General features: G+C 41.5%; 3 protein-coding genes across 3 annotated transcripts; 2 read left to right on the forward strand and 1 right to left on the reverse strand.

The window, feature by feature from the left end:
• The first annotated feature begins 824 nt into the window (after positions 1 to 824).
• Positions 825 to 20017, forward strand: LOC128730123 (probable phospholipid-transporting ATPase IA). The gene is made up of 17 exons (XM_053823156.1): positions 825 to 873; positions 4481 to 4601; positions 4902 to 5444; positions 5596 to 5731; positions 5835 to 5976; positions 6372 to 6481; positions 6592 to 6813; positions 7930 to 8700; positions 8766 to 9122; positions 9199 to 9335; positions 9416 to 9535; positions 9615 to 9807; positions 9890 to 10008; positions 10092 to 10226; positions 10351 to 10410; positions 15983 to 16014; positions 19632 to 20017. Exons 1-17 carry the CDS (start codon positions 825 to 827, stop codon positions 19727 to 19729), a joined length of 3345 nt encoding a protein of 1114 aa, XP_053679131.1. The 3' UTR covers positions 19730 to 20017.
• A 2491-nt stretch (positions 20018 to 22508) lies between these two features.
• Positions 22509 to 23125, forward strand: LOC128720068 (uncharacterized). Its single transcript, XM_053813715.1, has 2 exons — positions 22509 to 22649; positions 22825 to 23125. Exons 1-2 carry the CDS (start codon positions 22603 to 22605, stop codon positions 22943 to 22945), a joined length of 168 nt encoding a protein of 55 aa, XP_053669690.1. The 5' UTR covers positions 22509 to 22602; the 3' UTR covers positions 22946 to 23125.
• An 83-nt stretch (positions 23126 to 23208) lies between these two features.
• On the reverse strand, positions 23209 to 25085 carry LOC128730124 (zinc finger protein 62 homolog). Its single transcript, XM_053823157.1, has 4 exons — positions 24939 to 25085; positions 24128 to 24882; positions 23319 to 24056; positions 23209 to 23254 (listed from the first exon to the last, which is right to left on the reverse strand). Exons 1-4 carry the CDS (start codon positions 25083 to 25085, stop codon positions 23209 to 23211), a joined length of 1686 nt encoding a protein of 561 aa, XP_053679132.1.
• Positions 25086 to 25906: the final 821 nt, after the last annotated feature.

Genomic DNA, 25906 nt, shown 5'->3' on the forward strand with positions numbered 1-25906 from the left:
CGAAGCGGAATCGTGCGTAGAGTTTGTTTCCGGAATCGGAAAACATCTGAGCTTCTCCTCCGGTCAGTGGAAGCTTCCAGAAGAAAGGACATCGAGTGACCATATGTGTGCTGGGTTGCAATTAACGTGTGCGTAGTTGTTGCAGTTGGCCTTATTTTGCCATTCCCGACTGTTTCAACTCACGCTAGAAGTAGGCTGTGCAGAAGCTTTGTTCCCAACACACGAATATGCCCTGCTTGTTTGGGCGAAAAATCAATCACACTAATAATTTCGCGCTATATCGAGCCCATCATGTTACGGTGATTATATCGATTTGAGTTATTGCGAAACCCACGGTCAGTGTGTGTGTGTGTGTATTTGTGATTGTGTTCAAGGAGGTGCACAGTTCAGCTCCTCAGTTCTGGCTCGTTACGGGTGCGGCAGTGTGATATGGTGGGCAAAGTCAAACGGCCCTAATGAGCCTCTGTGATCTGTGTGAATGATTGCTACACTGCTCGAAACAGCATGAACCTCCCGTTGGTGTGTTGTTGCTGATGCACCAGGACATCGACGCAATAGTCTAGTAGACCCATCCCTTAACGCACTCTCGTAAAGCATTGATCCCGAACACCATCGCGTGGAACGTCATCCTCGCCTTAATGGAAACATACGAAGCGGTGCCGTGGCAGGAGGATAACGTCGACGTGCGCCCGTGTACAGATAAGGACCGGATCAGTGTCACCTCGACGGCGCCGCCCATTTTCGGTGGGCTCAGCACCTGCTGAGGTGCTGCAACAACGCGGAAGTTCGGGATCGAAAACAAAACCCATCTCGGATCCTCGGATATGGCATTCAACTCGATGTACCGCGCGTTGAGGCTCCGTTTGGTGAACCGTAAGGATGCTCCCGAGCGGGCGCTATATACTTGTTTTACCTTTCACCTCTCGTTATGGTCTATTTTTCCCGCATGGATCGCTGCGGAAAATTATTTCCGGCAGCAGCCCTCAATGCGTGGCTCAAAAAAGAGCCAGCAGAAGGGGGGATTTATGTTGCGCAGAAAACTCGCAACCGCTTCCGGAATACGCAAAATCGATACACACGCGCCGTGTATTCTTGGAAACCGTGACCCTGGCAAAGGGTGTAGGACAGCGCCAAGCAGAGTGCGCCATTATTTTCGCTTCCGACGAACCGGAACGGCCATTGTTGTGTGCCACGCCTGGAAGCATAGCTTGCCGGGCGTCTCCCTCAGTGCAATAATCGCTCACGGCCGTACACGACGACAGCAGATTGTTGCGAGTCCTTTTTTGTTTACTTTTCCACTACTCGCTTTTAAAGATGCAGCCGTGGGAACTGCATGTCCTCTAGCTTGACCGTGTGTTGTCGTTATGCAAATTTCTCAACGCTCCTTGTGGGTGGAAAGCCTCACCAGTTTTGCTTCCTTCCGGAAAGCATAAATTTTCCCCTCGCGGCTCACCAAATGACCGTGAAATTGCCGCTCGTGGTACGTCCGACTGGGCAAGGCTCGTAAGGCTTCTTTATGCCGGTAGCAGAAATTATTCTCCACGGGGCGAAGACATTCGTTTGCTTTCCCTCTCAGCGTCGTTTCGCATATTCATAAACGGTAATAAATGTTGCAAGGTGTTCATTAGCGGGATCATAAGCTCTGCAAACCGAGCCGGGCATGGGAAATAGAACAAGGATGTTTCCGTATGGCCCTCAGGTTTAGGTTTCGCGAGTCGTTGGGAGAGAACGTATTAAATGGTAATTAGCGGCGGGTCGTAAGTTTTCAAATTACATGAAAAGATCCACCCCCACTGGGTGGGGCTCGGGCATTTGTTCGAAAGTCGACAAGTGCCGTTCTGGGACAACGGCGCCGGAAGATTTATTTCGCCCATGCCCACCGTATCCTGTCCGGTTGGACCGGAGTCAACCTTGATAACTTTAACGCGCCCCTAACAGTGCGCTATTTGACGAGCAACAATTGCACATAATTACGGCTTCAAGGGTCCCCATATGGGGTTGATATTATCAGCATCGTTCGTCTCAAGGGCACGATGACTTTCGGTGTGTTAAAAAACCCCACCTAACGCCCGTGTTGCGGAAGGTGAGTAAGGCTTTCCTATTATTTGAACAACCTGCTCCACTCGTAGGGCGTGTGTTGGATGATTGTTTGCAAGGGAAAAACGCTGCCGCGATGATAAGTCCTTGAAATAGGTTGTTCAAATAAGCTATGCAAATACAGGATGTATGTTTCTCGAACGAGCTACATCGTTTTAACTAGCCTTATTGTAATGATAGCTTTGTTCATGAATCATCTCTAGAATGTGTGTAAAAGTTTTCACCATTTCAAATTATTTCGTAGTGAACCGTGTGAACTATTGTGAAATTCAATGGCTTTTATTTGGCAACCTCTCAAGAGGATAAAATCTCGAAACAATTATTTAACTTTCATTACCGTTTATTGCTCAATCGAGCTGCAACCGACGATGGTCATAAGCCACCAACGTCAACACGGCTAAAACCGTTGGTAAAACTTCTCGGGCACATTATATAAGCACGGAAGAACCTCGTGCTGCTCATAATTTTGCATTTAATCCCACGTAATATACCCCGGTGTGCGAACCCCCGAGCCTCCCCTGTTGGCAAGAGCGAGCTAATGAACATAAATCAGCATGGATTTATCGTTTTATTTGTTTCACCTCCACGGTGTGGTGGGCTGCCTGGGGTAGAAATCCGTTTCTTCCGTTCAGCAAGTGCGCTCTAAATCTACCGTGGGGATAAAGGCACACGAGGGATAAATCCGCGCCAAACGTCATCGTCCCCGGTACTTCTGGTTGGGAAAGTATCGCGAACAGCCCTTCCGAGAGCACTCGATGGCTGTTGATGGTGTGTTTTTGGCAGCGAGTCAGAAAAAACTTGCCTCCCAACTTGCACGAGGCGCGAATATCGCCCGAATAGCGAGATCCTTTCGCTCTTCTCAACCCGTCGCTGATGGTGCGTGTATCCTTGCGGTTGGGGTAGCTCCACCACCGCTCGTGTGGCTCCGTCGTGGCAATTGGGTCATCCGTAGCGAGATAAGATGCAATCGGATAAATTCTAGTCAAGGATCGCTTGCTCCTCCGCCACCATTGCTGGAGTTAGTGGATGGAAGCTGGTATATGGCATGAATGCGCTAGCTATAAATGACCGCCGCCGTGTGTGGTGGCGTCTTGACGCTCGGTCGCCAGCCAGGTCCTGAATCGATCCTGTGGCATAAAGAGCACGGACCCCCGACCTCGAGGCCCCCCGAGCAAGTAGGTTAGCTTAGTGTAGCAAGTTGAAGTGCCGCCTGCAGAACGTGGGATGCAATGTACATCCTTGCTCGAGTGAGTCCGGCACGGATCGGTGCGTCAACTTTGCTGAGCTAGTATTTTTTTTACTACCTAGCAATATGCTCTAAACAAAGCGTGTGCGGTTGAGGTTTTATATTGAACTGCAACATTGCTAGACCTTTCGTCCTGGATTACGGGTTTATCCTTTGATTTCAATGCGAGTTAATCATTGTACATGCTAAAAACTCACACATTTTATGGTATATAACCGCTCCTAAATATTGAACTAGTAGAATAATTTTGTTTGATACGGATCGATGGAAAAGTGCTCGGAGATAGTTAAAGTTTTCTTTTGTCTAGTTCGCTTTACTCCGAGCCAAGTTCTCGTATATTCTTTTTTATTTAGGATACGAATCCTTAGCTTATTCCTTTCTCTTGCTTCGTGCTTTTCTTTTTAATAATATTCTCATTTAATTTTCTTTCAACCATTTTGCCACGGAGACCCACATTCCCGAGGCATTTTTCTTTATTACCCGGTACATTTTTTTCCACAAGACCGTATAATTTATTGTTGGGGCACGCTTCGACGTATAATGGAACCTCCCACCAAGGCAATGGCTGTTCTAAATGCATTATTATGAGCGGGTGTAACAGTACCGAACACGTGGCTCCGCATGTTCCTTTCCAAATCGATTGAGTAAATCTCTCTTCAGCTCCTGCTCATGCAAATGGCTAGGCGATATGACGAAGCTTATTCAAAATTCAGTGGATAATTTTGTTCCATCATATGTCGCGCTAGTCGAACCGGGGAAAAGTAGAAGTACGTTATTGGGTTTAATAAGAATTTCAAAATTTTTTCAACAACCTTCGTATACCCGTGCACAAGTGAATCAAAAGTGGTGTTTTGTTGTTAGATTCTGATCAAAATGTATCGATTATTCGTCTTCTGTGTTTAACGTATTTCTGTTATCTATCTAAGCGATGAAAAGTAAAACATGTCCTATTGTGTACCTATAGAAAGCAAACGAGAAGCCACACTACCTATTGTGAGCTATTTTTAGTCGATTGTTTCTATTCACTTAATTACCGCTGAACGAACACGCGAAACCAATTATCATTAGCATAAATAAATGCCTTTTAATAACGCTTTTTTATTCTCTTTTTTTTGTGCCTCCTTCCTTCCTATGCAGATGATGATGATGCCACAACCTCGGGCATAACGCTGGATGACTCGGATAAGCGCGTGATACGGCTGAACGGGACACAGTTTCAAAAGTATTGTAACAATCATATCTCAACCGCTAAATATAGGTAAGTCAAGCTGTGAATTGCCACTTGGAGGCACGAACCGTTTAAGGCAAGCGAATCCAAGAATAACCGGCTCGTTCGCTATGCATAACGCATTAGAGGCGTATCCTTTTTTGTCCGTGCTATTTCTGGTTTAACTGAGTCACGTATCGACCGTACCGGAAGGTCCTTTTTTGCATTGCGTAAGGATGAATTTAATGATAGAAATATTAGCAGCGATATCAATAGCCAATTGCCTTCGAGTTTTATTGCCCCGACAGTATTGATAACGTTCTGCTTCTCTTCATCTTTCACACTCCCCAGTGTCCTTAGTTTTTTACCGTCGTTTTTGTTCGAGCAGTTTCGACGTTATTCGAACTGCTTTTTTCTGTTCATCGCCCTGCTGCAGCAGATCCCGGATGTATCGCCAACCGGTCGCTACACGACGCTCGTGCCTCTAATGTTCATCCTCGCGGTGAGCGCGATCAAGGAAATCGTCGAAGACTTTAAGCGGCATCGGGCCGACGACGAGATTAACCATCGTGAGATAGAGGTGCTCCAGAATGGCCAATGGGGATCGATCAAGTGGCAGGAGCTTGCGGTCGGGGACATCGTCAAGGTGCAGAACAACACGTTCTTCCCCGCCGACCTGGTGCTGCTGTCGTCTAGCGAACCGCAGGGCATGTCTTTCATCGAGACATCCAACCTAGACGGCGAAACGAACCTAAAGATCCGCCAGGGCGTCCCGAATACGTCCAAAATACTGGAGACAAAAGATTTCACCCAGTTTTGTGGTACGCTCGAGAGCGAACCACCGAATCGGCATCTGTACGAGTTCAATGGTGTGCTGAAGGAGCACGGGAAAGCGTAAGTGTCGCCCTTTTTTCTCTCTAATGTCAAAGCCAAAGAAACGGTGATACCACCAGTTGCTTCTTTGAGCGCATCAAGGTGCTTTTGGTGCTTTCTTTTAATCATCATAATGTATTTCCTCTCGTTGTTCTCCTATTTTCCCTTGCAGGGCGGTGGCTCTGGGCCCGGACCAGCTGTTACTACGAGGCGCTATGCTACGTAACACCGCCTGGATATTCGGAATCGTTATCTACACCGGTCACGATACGAAACTTATGCGAAACTCTACCTCAGCGCCTTTGAAGGTAAGCAGACCGGGCTGGTGCGGTGTGCCATCAATTTTAAATCATACCCCGTCGATCCATAATCTCACGTCGCATTTCCGTCTCTTTTGCCTTTTCCCCACAGCGCTCTACCGTTGACAGACTGACAAACACGCAAATTCTAATGTTATTTTTCATTCTGATCATTCTGTGTATCGTGAGTTGCATTTTCAACCAAATTTGGACGAACGAACATTTTAAAAAGGACTGGTACTTAGGCATCGGCAGTGAGTAGCATTTTATTATGTGCAGTCGTTTGAACTAGATTTTAGCGTTCGTGCGAGGAAAGGAGAGCCACCGGTTGTCGCTCGTGCCATACGTGCCATCGGTTATTGCTGTTACGCGCGACTCGGTGTGACCTACTTGAGACAAATTAGCGTGTCACGTGGTCGTCCTCCTTGTTGTCCAGGTCGCAGCACTTCCCGGTTTTTCCAATCCGTTCTGATGGTCGTTGAAATGTCAATGCCACTACTACGGCAACGATGGCAAGGGCTTTTGTTTTGGTCGAGCTTCGTGTGTGATCCTTCCTGTGTGCGAGAATGCAACTGTTTGCCGTATCCAATCGAGGCGATACATAACGAAATGTTTTTTTTTCTCTTGCTTTGGGTGATATTTCTTTCAGATCTTTTGAACAAAAATTTTGCCTACAATTTGCTTACATTTATTATTCTGTACAACAATTTGATTCCAATATCGCTGCAAGTTACGTTAGAGCTGGTTCGGTTTCTGCAGGTAAGTCCCGAGTGTCCGATAAGCGTTAGAAGACCTATCGTTTACTCGCGGTCGCAACTGATTTATCATCGTTCTCCATTTTCTCTTCTCGTACCGGGGCACCCACGTAGGCAATCTTCATCAATATGGATATCGATATGTACCATGAGGAATCGGATACGCCGGCTATGGCGCGAACGTCCAATCTTAACGAGGAGCTCGGTATGGTGAAGTACGTGTTTTCCGACAAGACGGGCACGCTGACGCGAAACGTGATGGAGTTCAAAAAGTGCACCGTGGCGGGCGCGATGTATATGGTAGAGGAAACGCCGGCCCAGTCCCGGCTGGTACAGGTACGTTAAACTCAATCATCCATCGAACGAAATACCGGGACAGCCAAACGTGTTATGGATGCATGGGGAAAATAATCCTAATGAATATTTGATACACATGCTCTACTGTCTTGGCAGCGGTGTTCGTTGATGTAGCAAAACGGTTCACCACGCATTGGTATACGGCCCCCATGCACACGATAGTGTGGCCCTTTTATTGTGTTTAGTGAATTCTGAATACACGCGTGGAAGCAAAAAAGTTAAATGACAAGTTTATGAGCTATAGACGAGCCAGAATGGAGGCAAACACATTATCAATCAGGGATTGAGCTATTAAAAATGACATTGAGTTGGGCAAGCAATGAGGTCTAAATAAATAAATGATATTGCACGTAATTCGTGCATTATGTTTGCCGAGATTTATCAGAACAATCAGGATGGAAACTGTTTAAACTCATCTATTGAATATGCATTCAACTAGAACAAGTTTGCTGCCGTATCTATATTTCATTTCAACAAGGTTGGTTTGAATCGTAAAAATAAGCATTTTCGCTTGGACTTGTAGAAATAATATATGTTAATATGCTAGTTGAGGCTCGTGTTGTTATTTGATAATGCGACAATTGTGGCATCCATGTGCTTTACTGCATCGTGAACTTCCCTGCACATGTTTTATGAACACTGCACTAATTTATCATGTGTTCTCAATACGGTCCCATGAGAACTGAACCGGAAGAGTGTTTTTGCGCTACCCTGAAGGGAGAGAACTGGGTCGAATATTTATTAACGATGACCTTCGCGAAGAAGAGTATACATCCGCATACAGTGCGCCCCTCTACGCATCCGCTGCAGTCGGAAACATCCGGTATTCGATCAACACGTTGTTGAAACTTCCCCTATATTGAGAGATTATAAATTTGTTTCCATTTCCGCGGGGTTACCCCATAATTTTTAGCATAAAAAAAACAAACACTCGCTGCAACAACGCATACAGTGGCTTGTGCGCAAAGGGACACAGTAATTGATGATGTTGTTCTCTGTGGAATATATCTTAGATTTGTTGTCCTTTTGAGAAGGGCCTGCTTTAGCATTGAAATCGACTAAAATTATAAAATTTTGTCATTTATTTCTCTCCAGAACATCATCAACAATCATCGTTCGGCACCAACGTTGCGTGAATTTTTAACTCTGATGGCAATCTGTCACACGGTTATTCCGGAAAAGCAGCCAGGCGACAGCATGAGTGACATCCAGTACCACGCAGCCAGTCCAGATGAGCGTGCGTTGGTATATGGGGCGAAAAAATTTGGTTACGTTTTCTACACCCGAACGCCGACATACGTCGAGATCGAAGCACTCGGAGTGCAAGAGCGGTTCGAAATACTTAACGTGCTGGAGTTCACCTCCACTCGCAAGCGCATGTCGGTGATCGCGCGCAACTCAAAGAGTGAAATCAAGCTATACTGCAAAGGAGCTGATACGGTCATCTATGAGCGGTTGGCACCGGACGGGGTAGCCTACCGCGAGTCAACCCTAAGCCATTTGGAAGAATTTGCCACTGAGGGCCTGCGGACGCTTTGCTGTGCCGTATCCGACATCCCGGACGATGTTTACGAAGACTGGAAGCATACTTATCACAAGGCATCCACCTCGCTGCAATACCGCGAACAAAAAGTCGAAGATGCTGCCAACTTGATCGAAACCAATCTGCGGCTGCTTGGTGCTACGGCAATCGAGGATAAGCTTCAGGACGGTGTGCCAGAAACGATAGCGTCGCTGTTAGAGGCCAAGATTAACGTGTGGGTACTGACTGGTGACAAGCAAGAGACGGCGATCAACATCGGATACTCCTGTCAGTTGCTGTCCCATTCAATGGATTTAATATTGCTAAATCAAGATTGTTTGGACGTAAGTAGCAGATGACCGATCAACTATCGGCTATTATTCATTCTGTCCCAATTTTCCGATTGCAGAACACTCGCAGCTGCATACTGGAGCATACTAGTAATGGGCGTTTCGATAACATGGGCCGAAAAGATGCCGCCCTGATCGTGGATGGAAAAACCCTGAAATACGCTCTAAGCTGTGATCTACGCAGGGACTTTCTTGATCTGTGCATCTCGTGCAAGGTCGTAATCTGCTGCCGTGTTTCTCCAATTCAAAAAGCCGAGGTCGTGGAGCTGGTGACCACCAACACAAAATCGGTTACGCTGGCGATCGGTGACGGGGCAAACGATGTGGCCATGATACAGAAAGCGAACGTTGGTGTTGGGATATCAGGTGTTGAAGGACTACAGGCAGCATGTGCATCCGATTATTCAATCGCGCAGGTAAATAGTTTAAAATAATCGTCGGCAAAATTAGAGAACAGATCGATCAGAGCCTGCTTTTATTACGGTTTTACAGTTCAGTTATCTTCGAAAGCTATTGTTAGTGCATGGTGCTTGGAATTATAGCCGTATGTGCAAACTGATCCTGTACAGCTTCTACAAAAACATTTGCTTATACGTGATAGAGCTTTGGTTTGCGATCTACTCCGGATGGTAAGTTCATTGAATTTCAGTGTGCTGTGATATGTGATTTATTATTTGCTAAATACGTACCACTTTTCTCATATGTCTAGGTCCGGCCAAATTTTGTTCGAACGATGGACAATCGGTTTATATAACGTATTTTTTACTGCGTTACCACCTTTTGCGATGGGCCTGTTCGATAAAGTAACATCAGCAGAACAGATGTTAAAGTATGTTTATACAACAGACGTCGATGCTGAAGATTATCTAACCTAAATGTGTTGTTTACTTTTCCGGTAACGTCCGCAGAGAACCGAGACTATACGCGCCATCGCAAAATGCCAAACTGTTTAACGTGAAAGTATTTTGGCGCTGCATCGCAAATGCCCTGTATCATTCGGCAGTGCTATTTTGGCTGTCGAAGAAGTCCTATGAGAAGGACGTAATCTGGAGTAACGGACGGGATGGAGGATATTTAGTGTTAGGCAACATAGTTTACACGGTGAGTAAAGCTTTTTATTTACAGAAAAGAGTTTGAGACATTTTTAATGTTATCCTTTTAATTTGATCGTCTCATTATATAGTTTGTAGTGGTAACGGTGTGCTTGAAAGCGGGTCTTCTTACCAACTCATGGACGTGGTTAACGCATTGTTCGATCTGGGGATCGATACTACTGTGGTTCATATTTATATTCATTTACAGGTAAGTTACATTTAAAATAGCATCTTGTGACGATAATCTATTTTTTTATGTATGTTTCATTACTTTAATGCAAAACCAAATAGCAACATTTGGCCAGCATTACCAGTAGGTGCTGTGTTTACAGGCATGGATGACATGGTCTTCTCAACGCCTGTGTTTTGGTTAGGTCTACTACTAATTCCGATATCAGCACTGCTTTTAGACATTGTTTGGAAAGTGTAAGTGTATTATTTTTCCATGTGAATGTTAAACTATATTGGTATTAATGGTTTTTCGGAAAAACGAATTTGAATTCCATATACTCATAGAACTTATCTTTTATGTTTCCCGAAATCCATACAGATATCGAACTTATAGGAAGGATAAAATGCTAACACCACCCATGAAGGAATCAAGATCTTCGTAAGTATCCTAAAGAATTCGATATTTATCATAAACAAACAAACCAAAAGCAAAATCATTCTGTCTCCATTGTCGTGTTCCACCTTAACTCCACTGTCTATTTTTCTGTCTCTCTCCATGTCAATGTTGCTTTGAGTATCACGAAGAGAAACTTTGTTCGTCCATCCGAACATTGTGCTATCGTCTACTAACATTGCAATCTATGCCATCGTCTCCATATTTTACCAATCCAAATGCCTTCTCCTTCCTTCCGTTGATGTTATTGGTTCAAGAGTGTTTTCTTCGTTGTTTTCAACTTGACAAAAAATCATCGATTAAAAAATTATTTGTCAATCAAAACAATAGTATTTTGTTCATTAATTTTAACTAATGTTTAGTTAATTATACGTTATAATTTTAGATAGCTTCATATATTCAAAGTTTTCATACAAACATGTTTACAAATGTGCTATAGTCAATTTGAACAGTTTCCATTTTTGCGTTAGATATTTTTTTATACTCGTATTGAACATATTGTTCTTGTTATTCTTTACCTTGTGCTAATCCATTGAAATTATTTTAATTGTCAATATGTCTGTTTTAATTTCATGATTGTGTCATTCTCATTTTAGTTATAATTATGAATTATATTGCTTAATTGTGTGCTAATGTGTGTTATTTTTTGTGTGACTGTCATATTGGTTGACCTAACATGAAACTGTTATTGTATGTACTGTTTCTGTTTGAAATGTAATCACATCTCTACATTTTATCAATGAATAGCGTAATCATGCCGTTGTTATGCGAACGTGCATTTGTGTGTAAAGCGTGAGTGTATTGTTTGAGATGTTACAGAAATTAGAGTAGTGTTAGATTATGTTTAGAATCTGATATTATGATATTCCATTTGCTACAAACTCTGCCAAATAGAATGAATATGCACGTCTTTGGTTAAAAAAGTAATACTGCTATATGACAATCATGTGAAATATGTGTATGTTATTTAGTTTCATGAATATTTTGAAACTATGTGTTTTACTTAGAAAACTAATTGATATTTTATGTTTTTAACTCATTTTAACTCCATCCATCTTACGATGGTTGATATTATGTTTACTGTGATAGAGTTCGTTTTTTAAACAAACCGATTTCCATATCACTTATTTAGCATACCAAATGCACAATCCTCACACTACACTGTATGTGCACACAAGTATAAATCATTTGTGCATAGCCATTTTAAACGATATTGAATTACAGAAATTAACATAACGCTGCTATACACAAAATACAATAAACAATAAACAGGAAAAATTTAGATTTATAGAATATCAATAGGGAGTAATGCGTAGCAATACAAATGGATGAAGCTGCAATATATGGAACAAAAGAATGTCAGAATATATTTCATATTTAAATATCGTCTGTGTCTATGTTATTGGTATCATCCAATTTTGTTTCAACAATTAATTTGATTTTATTTAAATTAATTATAATATTGTGTAGCTCATCTTGTAGAAGCGTAATAATTTTTTTTTCAATTTCAAAATTACATTCATAAAACAGCAAAATAAGCAAAAAATTAGCTTCTATTTTCAAAAGAACTCTATGTCTATAGCACATATATTGAAAGTACATTGATATTCGATAAAAATGCCTTTATACTGCATAGTATTTAGTGTCGCCATTTTGTTTCTCTATAGTGTATTTGATAACTTTCTCTTTATGCTATGATTCTTATTAACATTTATCTTAGAATCTAATCTCATTCAATTTCACTCTGTCACAGTTGTATGGAGATTACATCACGTAAAAGAGTAATTTTTTGATGTATTTGATGAAAATTTTAGCCACGCCAAAATTTTAAATTTACAAATTCGGTTTATACCATGCTAACACATTATTTATTATTCCTTTCGTACTTTGCATCGGTTCGGTCCATTAAATGCGATAATACACATTCAAAAGCATTCAATTATAAAAGCATTTTAACACGTTATTTTATATCCCCATCACCTTTCTCACTTCCACTGCGTTTCACTGGTAGAAGCTTATCGAAGATTCTCTCCTGGCGTAGGCGTAACTCGGTGGCGCCACTTGCGGCTTGGCATCAGAACAGTATTAGTATAACTGAGTTGCACATGTAGTTCTATGATCGTTTTGCTCAATATAATTGTTGAACTGGGTTATACATCGTAGGCTAGTGAGGACTAGTAGAGGAAGCAGAGTGAAAAAGAACGTATGTGATAGCTTTAATAACCCAAAAGTGTAGTGTGCGAGCTATATTTCCTTTTTCTGTCAGGTGCTAAAATGTTATCTAGTGTTTTAGGTAGAACTAATTCATCGACAATATATGGTAAAAAATAACGCATAGCGTGGGTAAGCTACAAATAATCTTAAACATGTGCAGCGTTTTCGGAATCTCAGATAAATGTTACGCAACATGATTGCCCGTCCATAAGCAGTAAAACTGCGTATCTCAGCTTTATTGAATGGCTCAATCTTTCTCTTTAGTTTAGTACGCAATATACTGCACCAGTATTTATTATTCACGATCCTGTTGATTCATCATCTATCTGATATTTTTTACTTATCCATTTCCTAGCTATTCGATCTCACTCCCGCATACTTAATGAAACGCATTCCAACTGTTAGTGCGCACGTTTTAGAGCGCATCTTGTTACTGCAGCTAGGACTAAAATTTGTTGCTTACTTTTAACACACACTGTACTTCGCCTGTTAATCAATGAAAAGTGTAGTATCGTTGTATCACTGAGAAGAAGCTGAAATATATTACATCATAGATATTTTAGAACAGCGATTTGAAAAATGATACCTAAACAATGAAACTTAATATCGGTAAGAAAGGACTACATTGCATGTGCAATACAAGGGCATGATAAGTTTAGAGTTAAGCAATAGTTTAACAATCATTAGAAAAGGATTAAAAAATCAGTCTTCATACATATTTCAGTGAGTAGGAAGGCTTGTATTGTTCGAAACGATTCAAATGCACCAGCAAGGTGATTCTTGTAAGTCAACAAGTTAATTGGTTTAAGTCCAGAAAGCTACCTCTTGTACGTTGATTGTACCTCTGTGTTATGTTTCGTTGTGTGCTCTAATTGGCTCAAACTGTGCGTGTTTACCTCATAAAATAATTGATTCAAAACTGGTGAGTTTTTTTAATGGTGAATATTACATAATCTGGCTTGCAAATGTTGCTGGCTTGTCGTAGAATATTCATGTACCTGGAAGGTGTGACTCTGTGTGCTTCTTTACGCGAGACAGGGATAAGGAAGCGGTATGTGTGATGGATGTATAATTAATACCATTATTATTTTATGTGGATCTGCTATATGTTTTGCTTCATGGCAAACAATTTAAAAAGCTCGCTGTACATGTGATGTGGCGTGTGGTTAAATGTCTATGTTCGATTGGGAGGCTATTGCTTTTCTTTTATTTCAAACCAACGACGCAAGGGACTATTTCTGCCCTTCCTTTCAATGCTCGCTCGGGTGCGTGTTTTTGATAAGCTTGGTATATAATCGATCAATGTGTACTCATTCCCATGTTGTCTCCGTGACAGCTTGACTGATACCTGTTCGTAATTATACAGCACAGTTCTTGTCCGCGCGCCTTTCCAAGAGGAAAGATTAATCGTGTGTCGCTCATGTTGCATATACCTCTCGAATGGCGCTCGCTGGTCACTTTGTAATGCAGGTTAATGTGCCTGGTGTTGCTACATTAGCTGGTTTGTCTTGTATGCTCTGGAATAATTTCCATCTGGCAAGCTTATAGGCTCGATTTATCTACCTTTATCTTGCTGTATCGAAAACACACATGAGCGATATTCCTGTACCAGTGACAACCTTCCTCCTTCCTTCAGTGAGACAGAAGCTTACCATATGGTGATGCCCAGGAGAATAAACGAGCGCTACGAAGAGCTGACATAAGGATGGGTTTCTCATGCCGGAACCACACTAGTAGTTCGGTGATTCTGAAGTACCGGTGTTGAATGCTCGTTTGTCAGATAGATCCAGACCCGCCTCGCGCAACATTACCCCACCGTGGCCAAACAATTGCAGTTTGGTATTTGTTTTTGTTTTTTTTTTTTCTGTTGTTTAGATACTATGCCTCAAATTAACAAACCATGTCTGCGGGCATGATCCAATAAAAGAGCCTACTCGCACGCACGCACACTAAGGTCGATCGGCGAATGAGCATTATTCTTCCTAGCAAAACACCAAATGAATGAATTATAAATCATGAAATATCGACAGGCATGGCACAGAATAGATAAGTTCGCGTGATATGTGGGAAGTAGGTATATTTTTTAAGAAGGACGCATTAATAAAATCGTGAGAAAATCGTTACATTTTGTCGATTATTAAATTATTACGCTTTGGAATGGAAAAGCAGTTTGATTCTTAAAGAGTGTACTTTTTTAATTGAATAAAACGATTGTGTAATGAATTTTAAATTTTTGCTGTTTGTCAAGATAATGCAATTTACGAATATAATATTAGTAGGTTTTTTGAGTTTTTTGGAATTTTAAAGCAGTTTTTTTATATATTCAGACCAATTGTTTAATGCATTTGGAAATCTTTTTAAAATCGTTGGTTTTAGCTTAGTTTTCATGTTTTATAGCTCGTATTTGTAGCAGTTTAGGCATTGAAAGTGTGTCAATTAGCATAACCGTTGTAGCAAGTGAAATGAATGGAGAACTATATAATCCAGCTGTGTTCCTCGATTCTTAATACTGTATCACTTCCTACACTCGCACACAAACACAAAATACATCAGAAATATACAATATCAGATGCACCGTGCCTGTTACAAAAGCATGATATTGTATTCACATAAACTGTATTTGTCCTGCCGAATGATAGTTTTCCTTTGTTTCGACCTTCATAGCTGCTCCCTTATCATCTACATCCGAAACTAGATTGTTTTATTTATTGTAAAGTGTACTGCTGTTCGGTAGAACCTACTAGTGTCCTTTGGTATTGTCCTTTCTTTTGATGAATGTTTGTGTCCTTTTGTCCTTTTTGTTTTTCACTTCCCTCGTCTGGCTTGTATCGGTGTTAATAGGTTTATTTGCGTTGTAGCTCAAATGTGTTTCTTTTTGTTATTCGATTGTGAAATCCTTCTACATCTGTATTTCTGTTGTTCTTTTTATTTCTTTTCTTCGTGTATACAGTTTGTGATTTTTTTCTAGTGATTTGTTTTTTTAATGATTTAGTAGCAGTATATTTAAATATTGGCACAAGCCTTGCGGAAAACAAAACAAACTTTCTTTTACCAAGTGTCGAGGTGAAATTTCTTGGCTTACACTAAATAACAAAATTCTTTACTGAGGTTTTTCGAAAAAAAATCGTATCCTGCTATCGTCACTGGAACGGTTACGAAAACTCTCTATCTCTCCCATACACACTTTATCATCCTTGCCCGTCACCTACACCAGTATTGAGTCCCTCCACCAAAGCCTAAACCCTTTTTGAGATCGCACAATAGAGGATACGCATTGTTAGCCCAGAACATGACCGCGCACACAACCCTTTAAACCATCTCAAATTTTCCAACTTTTCTTCAGAACTATGCATGCCTTGGGATCGATTATCCGGTGTAAGTAGCTCAATCATAGTCAATGCAAAACAACAGAAGCATAATGCACACGAAAACTAGTCGCACACGGTATACTTCTGTGCACTAAATGCAACTTTCACTACATCCACCGTCGCATTTGGAATCGTGCAATCGAATGAACTACGCAACATTTTGCATTTTTTCATGATCACCAATAATCGTAATCTATACAAAAATAATTAAATGATATGTGAAAATACATGGAATAATGGGACTGATTCAAATGATTTAAACAACACACACTAAGCAAATGCTTTAGCAACTGAATGATAAGCATTACCCTGCACACTGCTGAGACAAATAGACAAAATGAATGGACACACCTAAATGTCCCTAAATGCGACTGACGGAATTCTTTCCAATGAACACTAGCTGCAAAAACACTTTGTAGGCCTACCTGAGATAAAGCACTGTCGCTATCACCGAAGCGAACACACTACACATTTTGCTTTGGCTTTCGCGATTCGTATTTCTCTCTTCCTTAGATTGTCGTTATTGTTACTGGAATAATTTTAGAATTGGATGTACTTTAGCGTGCCTTTGGCGTCTAGAGCACTCATTCGTTAGCAGTGGACAACGAAAAGTATTTTTGATCTACTAGATAAATTTTGGTTTCTTCTCTAGTTAGCTAATTTGCGAAATGATGTGTGTATGTGTGTTTGGTCGTTTGAAATATAATTGCATTCAATTCTGTAATTCTTCCTGCTTACGTTTGATATCCATTTTCTGTTTTCTCTTGTTTGAAAATGTAAAATAGTATCACTAAAAATGTGTACGAGTATTTATTCGTATTTGTATGATTGCGTGTGAATGACTGTAATACATATTACTTTAAATCTTCGCTAAAGCACGTGATTTTGGGGATAATGTGTGAATTGTTTTTTTCCCTACGGAAAGCGTATTTACGCATATGTTTTGGAATTTTTTTTTCTTTGATTTGTTAACCATTCTAAGCGCCTTTCATCGTTTTTAAACAGCAATTGTTCCAAAAAACGAATTATACGAAATGTTTTATTATTTACTTTAGTTTGATATATCATTCATCTCATATGATTCTGATTGCATTTGGCCACCGTGTTGTGTCAAAACAATTCTCCTGTTTAATAACACTCCATGCAAAAATTAAGTTTTCACTTAGTAACTGTTAGTTCTATTTTCCGTAGCACGACATTTTTCTTTCCACCTCATTGACCTTGCTCCATATGGCAGCTGAGCCCCACTTTCTTTTCGTATTTTGTCCTCTATCGAAAACAAAACACGTCTTATCTCCCATGTGTGCCTTTATCTATACTCTCCGACCCCATTTCGCCTCGTGTCCTTTTCACACTCTCACAAACTATTGTCCTGTGCCACTGTGGTGTATTTTATTTGGCCCAAAACGAATTATTACAGATTAACCGAAACCGCACGGCTTCTACGAAACGTACGACGGGTCTTCACCGGAAGATCACACACGACCGAAAATAAAGAACTAGAGTTGAAGCGTGAGTATTTTTGCACCAAGCAGAAGAACCAATAACCCTCCAACAGAGCCAACTGAACATGGCGATAAAAAAGCTAAACTAGCGAACTATTAACAACAATTTACGCATTAATATGCAGTTAGGGCGCAAAACGGCTATTGCAACATGGTCCAATTAAATCTCCTTCTTCTGGGCTAAACTTTTTTAAGGCTTAAATAGATGGTCGGCAATCTCTCACTGTTCTGTTAGTTTTTGTACGTTTTTATTTATTGTATTTTGATTTATTAATCTTTACTAACATTAGTCCCTGCATACGCTAGTTCTACTATCTATTGGATGAACATGAGAACAAATGTATAAAGATGTACAAAAAACATTGTGGAATACAAAATTCGATCCAACTTACTTGGCTTCAGGTACTTTGGGTACAAAGTACCAGGCGCCTCCATTGTGAGAATCGTACCTTGAACAGATGTACTATGTACATGTACTTGATCGTAATTTTCTCTCGTTACCACCATTCTCGGAAAGCATACAGTAACGTACTGACTCAGTTGGCACTCGTTTTCCTACTGACGCGTTTTATCGGCAACCTTTTCAAAGTATCCCTCTGCGGAACGTTCGTACGTACGTTCTGACTCTTAACGCTGAAATTCCAACCATTTGTTGCTCCTGGTTCAAGCTCGATGCAGCCGTTGTTTTGACCGCTACAAGAGGACACTGGTCGGGGTGTCAGCACTTGCTTCTTACCGAACGCGTTCAACCTGACAGCGTTGATTTATGCCCATTCACGTGAGCGTTGTGAAATAGCCCCTTCTCTCTGCGATGCCTTATTCCGTGGCCACCTATCCCAGCTTTCCATCGACAAGCGGAAGCCATCCCGAATACACTACTCAATAATTTAGCGCACGATCGAGCACGATGCTTTGAATCAGTGAATGCCATAGGGGAGAAATGACACCCTCCGAGCTTTTCATCGTTCGCTCTCGTGTTTGGTGTGTTCGTGTGCTTGCCAACCCTGCGCCTATCATTATCAACCTGTATATGCACAAAAGAGCACCCCCTTTTACTTCCTTTTTCGTCGCCTAACCATAATTCAAGGGAATTTGTTCGAGTTTGTTTTATCTGCTCGTTCCCTAGGGAGCCGAGTATCAGTCGCGGTGAAAGGTGGGACGAACACGGGGAAAAATCAATGTATTTATTCGCTATCTGCACCGGGGCGCGCGAGCACCCATCACGCCAACACGAACAAGACAACAACACCACGTGAACAGATCTGCTGAACTGGCACACACGAACGTGCAACGTGAAGTCCTTTCTTTACACAACGATATTTCCTTTCTACAATCCGGTGGATGGGAGGGCCAGAAATGGAATAGGTTAATAATTGAACCACAAAATGCCACCTATCGAAAGTAAACACCGGGAATGTTCTGGTGAACGTGTCCTGGAAAAGGAGCCCTACCATGTAAAGCGTAAGCTGGTACATTCAAATATACAATCAGGGCATTTTTATTTAAAAAATGAACATTGGCATTCCTAAAATCGAAAGCGGGGTTTGCTTCATTCAACGTACACATGATCAATCTGACGTGGAAGGCTGATATTAGCTTTTTAAGGTGCTTTTTGTCGTTCGTGAACACTGCTGGTCGCGTGATGCAATCGAAATTTGCTTTAGTTCATAAAGGGTGCGGGGATATTTGCTTAATTTATACGTTTAAACGTTTGGTCGTTTTTATTGTTATAAGCTCACACTGCAATACGCTCACAAATACTAACCAATACGCACGCACATACCTCCCACCGATGGGATATTACGAAAACCAAAATTACAAAACTTACTGAAATCGCTGCATCAATTAGTAATTTTTTTTTCTAAATTGACAAAAGAGAGTATACAAAAGCTCGTTGGGTGTGTATTGTTTCATTTGATGCCAGTTTAAACAAAATAGCGACTACAGAACAAAGTACTAACTGCGCTTATCACTAACGTTTGCTAACGGATTTGTTTTCGCCGCCCACGTTCTTTCTCTTACGTTCTCTCTTTCGTCTTTTGGTCAAACTTAAACATCCTAATCGGTTTCTATTTTCATTGCCTTTTCCACCCCACGCACACACACACATACCCATCAGATGGATACGCCTTCTCGCAGGAGGAGGGCGGCACGGTGACGCAAACCGACGTCATCAGAGCGTACGACACGAACCTGCCAAAACCGGACGGAAACTGAGTGTACCGCGGGTGCGCGTACTGCTACGACAGTTACTATACCGTGTGCTGAGGAAACGCTGCGGCTTCCGGCCGCTTCCGTGGCCTTTTCATCGGTTCCGGTGCAAGCGGCCCGGCCGGCGAAGCGCAACCCCGTTCGCTGTGTCGGTGTAACCGTGTATAAACGTAAGTAAATCGACACATCAAGGGTGCATCGTTGTTAAATTTGGCCAAATTACGATCCTTGTGAAAAGAAAAATTAAAAGCCCCTTGGCAAAAGCACGAAACCGGCATTACAAATGCCGGAACGGTCGGGACACTATTTACAAAATCTACTTTTAAATAGCGCGTAATGCGTTACGCTGACGAGAGCACTTCTTAAGCCAAGATTTAATACTAACAAAACAAATGAGGGATACACAAAATAAGCTAACAAAAAAGCAAGATTAAAAGGTAAGCAAAAGTCTATTTATTCTTATCTGGGAATAGTTCGACAACAATCGGCATTAGATGGGTTGTGGTAAATTGTGTGTATGTCTAACGAATATGTCCCGACGTCACGATCTAGTTAAACAGCAGTACTAAATTATCGGATAACAAACAAACCATAACACAAACGAACCCCTATTTGTTAGCCTTAAGATGTGAAGGGTACATTTATTAGACGTATATATATATATTTTTAGGCGACTTAAAAGAGACAAGAAACGTGTGTTTGTGTGTTTGTGCGTAATGTATGAATTTACGATGGCGATCATCGATAATGCAACATGATTCGGAAGGAGAGAGTTAACGAGCAAAGGGAAACGATTTTATCGATTGGCGTATTTTTTTCTCAGTAAAATGATAATTTATTTTACTTTTGTTCCTCCGCACACGGTATGTTAATGGGTTTTATTTTCTAAAGGAGAAAAAGAATTGATATTCCGTTTGTTTCGTTCCTTGGCATACTTTTTTATATTTATTCTTGGAGATGGTGGTTAAATGCGGCCTGTATTGGTAGGTTTATTTTTGTCTCTCCATTTCAATTGAAAACTATTGTTCAAACCCACCTTTAATGTAACTACATATCAAAAGCTTGATTTTGATTTTTTTAAACTGTGAAATGCCTTTGGGCTACGATTCAAATCTATCGTCGTTCTTTGACGGACGATACGCTTGTGTTAGATATTTCTTTCTGTTATAGGACACGAGACATTCTGATGAAGATAGTGTTTTGTGAAACTGTTTCAGAATCCATTCGTTTGTAAGGGGATATGAATGTCAGCGTCGTAGCTGCGTGCGGTACACACGCATGCAGAACATGATAGTATTATTGTAATTTATTAATTCTTTTCTTTGTAACCAACTAATACCGAAAAATCAATCAGACGTGTCCAAATATAAGCGAAATAAAATATAAATCAGTTAAACAGAAGCGCCGATGCGGACGTGCATCGTGATGCGATAGCAAGCGCGGTGCATCGGTAGTTTTGTCCTAACCACCGTTCAGTAGCGTTCAAATAGCGCAACAGACAGAGAGAAAGAGAGAGAGAGAGAGAGAGAGAGAGCTAGAGAGAATCTGAAGGATTCAAACCTTAACACCTTTATCTAATCCAAATCGTACTTTCTTCAGCAAACAGTTAACAAATGGATAACCGTGATTCAATTTATACTACGAGTTATGTGTAGAAAGAAATTATAGAAAGTCAGTTCAATTCGAGCAGCAAAGATACGAAACAACCAGCATTGTTAACAATCTAACATCCTTTGGCCACGTGAATGATCCTTAACAGGTGCACTGTTATCACGTGGCAATTGCAAGTAAGTCTATCTAGCGTCATACCAAACCGAATTGGGACAATAGGTTAAAACTACAAACTCCTCCTAAAGTTCGTTCATTGAGTTCAAGCAGCAAATAAACCATAAAGTTACCCATATTCCTCCTAATCAGTACTACTAATGCAGCAATGAAAATCTAACTACAATAGAGTCGCAAACTAGAAGCGATATCCGTCTGTATAAGCTTCTAGCACAGGCGTAAATAGCGCATTAATAGTCGTATCGAACACGTGTGTGCTTTTACGACGTACCTAGTGTTGACGGTTATAGTGGAAAGAACGTTAAAGAATCATCAACCAAAGACCAAAGAACACAGGTGACCATAGTTGGCTGAGAACGATGTAGAAAAACTTATACTGTGGATCTATCTCTATCTGCAACAGTGACATATTGCTGGAATAAAGAAAAACCAATAATAATTTCTCTTTAACTTGTGGTGACGGTTTCAATGTAACTTAACACGTACCTAAGCGCTTTTCACACCTGTTTTGGCTTCCCCTTTACACACCGCCATATCGTGAGAACGAAACAGGAAAGAAAAAACGCGTAAATGTGACGTGAGTATCCCTAGTACATGTTTACTTACAAGGGTGACGGTAATGGGATGAATGAGCAGAATGAAAAGAGGTCCTTATTATCCTAGTACCAACATCGTCCCATAATGAGTTGCATATAGTAGTAGTGTAAGAATTGAGCAAATATAAATACTTTTTCAGCTTCTTTATCGAGGTGTCATCTCGATACGATATCATGATAATCCATAATTTAATTAACAAATCCATAGTCCCGATTATTTTAAGGACCGGCAAGTATTGGCCATAAGTCCTTAAAGCTAAATGTTCTACGACCGTATACATGCGATTTAATAGGTATCAGAACATGTACGATAAACTTGGTTCCCGTTGTCATACAAACGTCATGTTGACAGCAGTCAAGGTCGCTGTATTTTTATAGTTTCCTTCATTTACGAACTCGGTTGATTGTCGAGCATTTGTCACATAAAGTTCCTTCCTGGCCTGTGGTGCCGTTCGAATCAATTATCCTTTAAATTCACAAACTAGCTTCTATCCAAAGATGAGGATTCCAATGGGACGCAAGCAGGCTGAGCAGGCCGCTCAATGGTACGTAGATATGACGTTCTGAGCGATCTAAATCAGAGATGCACTGTGTGGCGCGTTCGCTCGCATTATGTAAGCTTGTGTTTTGTGCCAACCATTCTCCATGTGCAATAATACGAGAAATAGGTGATCCATACTTGGTATCGACTGCTATTTCATGTAATGTTTGTGTTTTTAGGGCAACTTCGGCTGCCGCTTACGGAGCAGCTGCGGCGCTGGTCGGTTGCTACCTCACCGACTGGAAGGTGATCGTCTCGTACATCCCCTTCTATGGTGGCAAGTTCGACAAGAAGGAATAGAGAGAAAGCTTGTGGTTTGTTACCGGCAACCCTCGATCGATTAGCTCGTAACTTATTCTAGCAACAATTACTACACACCCCATCAAGATTTGGAACTTTGTACTCTAGCAAATTGCTCTTGTATGTTGACAAAAAATTCGCAGTTCAATACGAGTTCGGAGTAAAACTCAAAGAAATACTAAACCGAATTCTATAGTATTAGTTTTATTTAGCTTAAATAAGCAGAGTTGATGGTCGATGCCGATCGTAGGTCTGTTCGTTTTTTAAAAATTTTCTTTTCTTTTTAGCTTCAGTTTGATACAATGCGCTCTGGATCGGAAGAAAGAAGTCATGTTAAACGGGGTGAAATATCGATCGTGAAGGACATTCTTACCGTTCTTCCTGCTCCTTCCGTCGTTTTTGTTGCTCCAAGTCGTTGGAATGCATTCGCTTTCGGTGCGAGTAGTAGTTGCTCTTAGAGGTGAATTCACGGTGACAGAACTCACATGCGTACTGCTTCTCCTGCATGTGCTGCGCCATATGTTCGCGCAGATTGCCCTTTAGCTTGAAGGATTTTCCACATGTCGCGCAAGAATACGGTTTATCATCTGTATGCTGCACCCGCAGATGATTCCGCATGCTTTGCGCATTACGTGACGTGTAATCGCATTTGTCGCACATGTGGCGAATTTGCGAATGCTGTAGCAAATGTTTTCGAAGACAAACTTTGTTCCTCAGCCACTTGCCACAGTGTTCGCACTCCACCTGGTGCATCCTTGGCTGATGAGTGGTCATGTGGTAGTTGAGATTGCTCTTGGAAACGAAGGTTTTTCCGCAGTAACTGCACGACAAGCAGTTGCTGGAACCGTCGGTTTGGTGCGAGCAAGACATATGCGAAGCTAGCCGATCCAAGGAGCGATATGCACGGCCACAGACGTCACAGATATGGTAGGCCCGCTTTTTCTCGTTCTCCACCTTGTGAGACGAAGCATGTATAAGAAGAGCGCTAACGTAGCTAAAGCGGCGTGGGCATAATTCACATTTGATCGGACGTTTTTCTTCCGGCTGGTGATTCATAATATGAAAATTCAAAATTCGCGGCGATGTCATCATCTTTTTACATATAGGACATCTAAAAGCGAATCGATCTAGTAGTTTGTAAAAAGTAACGAAAAAAAACTCCACATCTTAAGTCGTACTCACTCGAATGCCTCCGGTTGGACATGCTTTGCCATGTGCATAGTTATCAATGACCGCTTTTCTATCTTGCGCCCGCAGCAGCTTACAAATGGTTCCACATTGTGCGCATTCTTTTGATGAGAAAAAAGCTCTTCCATCTTGGTCCAATTTGTTTTCTTACATATTTCACATTCCAGACCGTAGTAAGCTGCCAGACACTTGTCGAGTTCTTCCCCACGCACCACCATTTTCCCGTTACGTATTATTTGCGGGTATCGGTATCCGTTTACTTTGATGAGGATTCCAGGCTCTTCTCCATGCGTTTCCTTTGAAGCATTGGCGTCGTTCAATTCGTTCATGTTCGAATCTTCTGACAAGTTTCCGTCTTTCCCATCCGACTCCAGGGCATCTTCGTCTGCTACATCCGAGTCGAGGGGTGCTTCCATTATCTCAACCATTTCGTCGATGCTCTCGTCCACGCCTGGTTCCTCCGATAGCGCATGTTTTGTTTTCTGTGCCTCCTCGTACGACGGGGGGTTCGGGCTGTATTCAACTTTACCCTCAAGAATCTCATACTTGTCAATGCCCGTAGCTGCCAGCTCTATATGTAAATCTTGCGACAAATTCTCAGAATCCAGTGTATCAGTAAACGCTGCATGCGTACCATTGACTAACAAGGATTGATTTAATTCCACTTCATGGAAGAACGTGTCGAAATATTCAACCGTTTGCCAGCATTTCAAGCAAACATGCCTTGGTAAATCATCGTTTTCCTTTATCTGTAAAGATAAATAAGTTAGCAAAGGTAGGAGCAAAAAATTTCGTTTTTCAATACCGTAAGATTCAAATGCATAAACAATTTTTGGCATATATCCGATTCGACGCCCCGATTACCAAAAATCGGGATCATAAGATCAGCGTTATGCAGACATAACCGGCACTGCATGGAACTCTCAGTTGATTCTAGTTGTAATTCATCCATTTCCGCTCACGTACCACCAATGCTTACAATATCAAAATAAACATTAATTTAAAATCTCCGCAGCACACCCAAACAAGCAACGCGACCAAGGATTGTTTATAGTTTGTTTACAGGCTCCAGATAGCAACTGTCAAATAGTAGGACTCGCCAACGAATGTCAAATGAGACGTTATTTTATCCTATAGAATTCTATTTTCACAAACAATCATTTGTGGGCTTAAAAAGGAACAATTTGAATCTTTAACTCACATATATTTCCAGCTGACCATTCCAACACGTGTCACTCCCTGCATGGGATTGCTGTTGGTGCGAAAATCAAAATGATTGCATGACCACGCGCAGACACCAAGCTTACGATGTAAACGAACGCCTGCAATGTTTCCCACGCATTCCGCTCCGCTTCGAATTGGTGCCGTTTCGCTCACTCGATCAAAAAAGATTGACCGTTCTCTCGCTTGCACACTTAGAAAACAGGTCCGCGAACGAACTCGACAGCTTCTCAGTGCCACGGCGAATTCCATTAAAACAAAGTCCCGATCGCCCTCCATTGTAGCTGGTCTCAGGACCAATCACGCGTCCTAAAGACGCTGCTATTCCATAAGATTCGCGCACGGATAGTGTCGTCCTGTAAGTTGAAGTGCGTCTTTGGTGCTTTTCGTGTGCCGTTTGTGCAAGTCCTCCAGCATCAACCAGCGCGTTCGTGGATACGCAAAGCTGATTGGTGGCACCGTGAAACAGGGACCAGGCTCCAGCCCCGTTGCGCCATTCTTCGACAAGAATGTATGCCTATCGCGGTTGTAGTAGGCGTTCACGGTGACCCA

The sequence above is a fragment of the Anopheles nili genome, chromosome 2 (assembly GCF_943737925.1).
Source record: "Anopheles nili chromosome 2, idAnoNiliSN_F5_01, whole genome shotgun sequence".
Taxonomy (NCBI): Eukaryota; Metazoa; Arthropoda; class Insecta; order Diptera; family Culicidae; genus Anopheles; species Anopheles nili.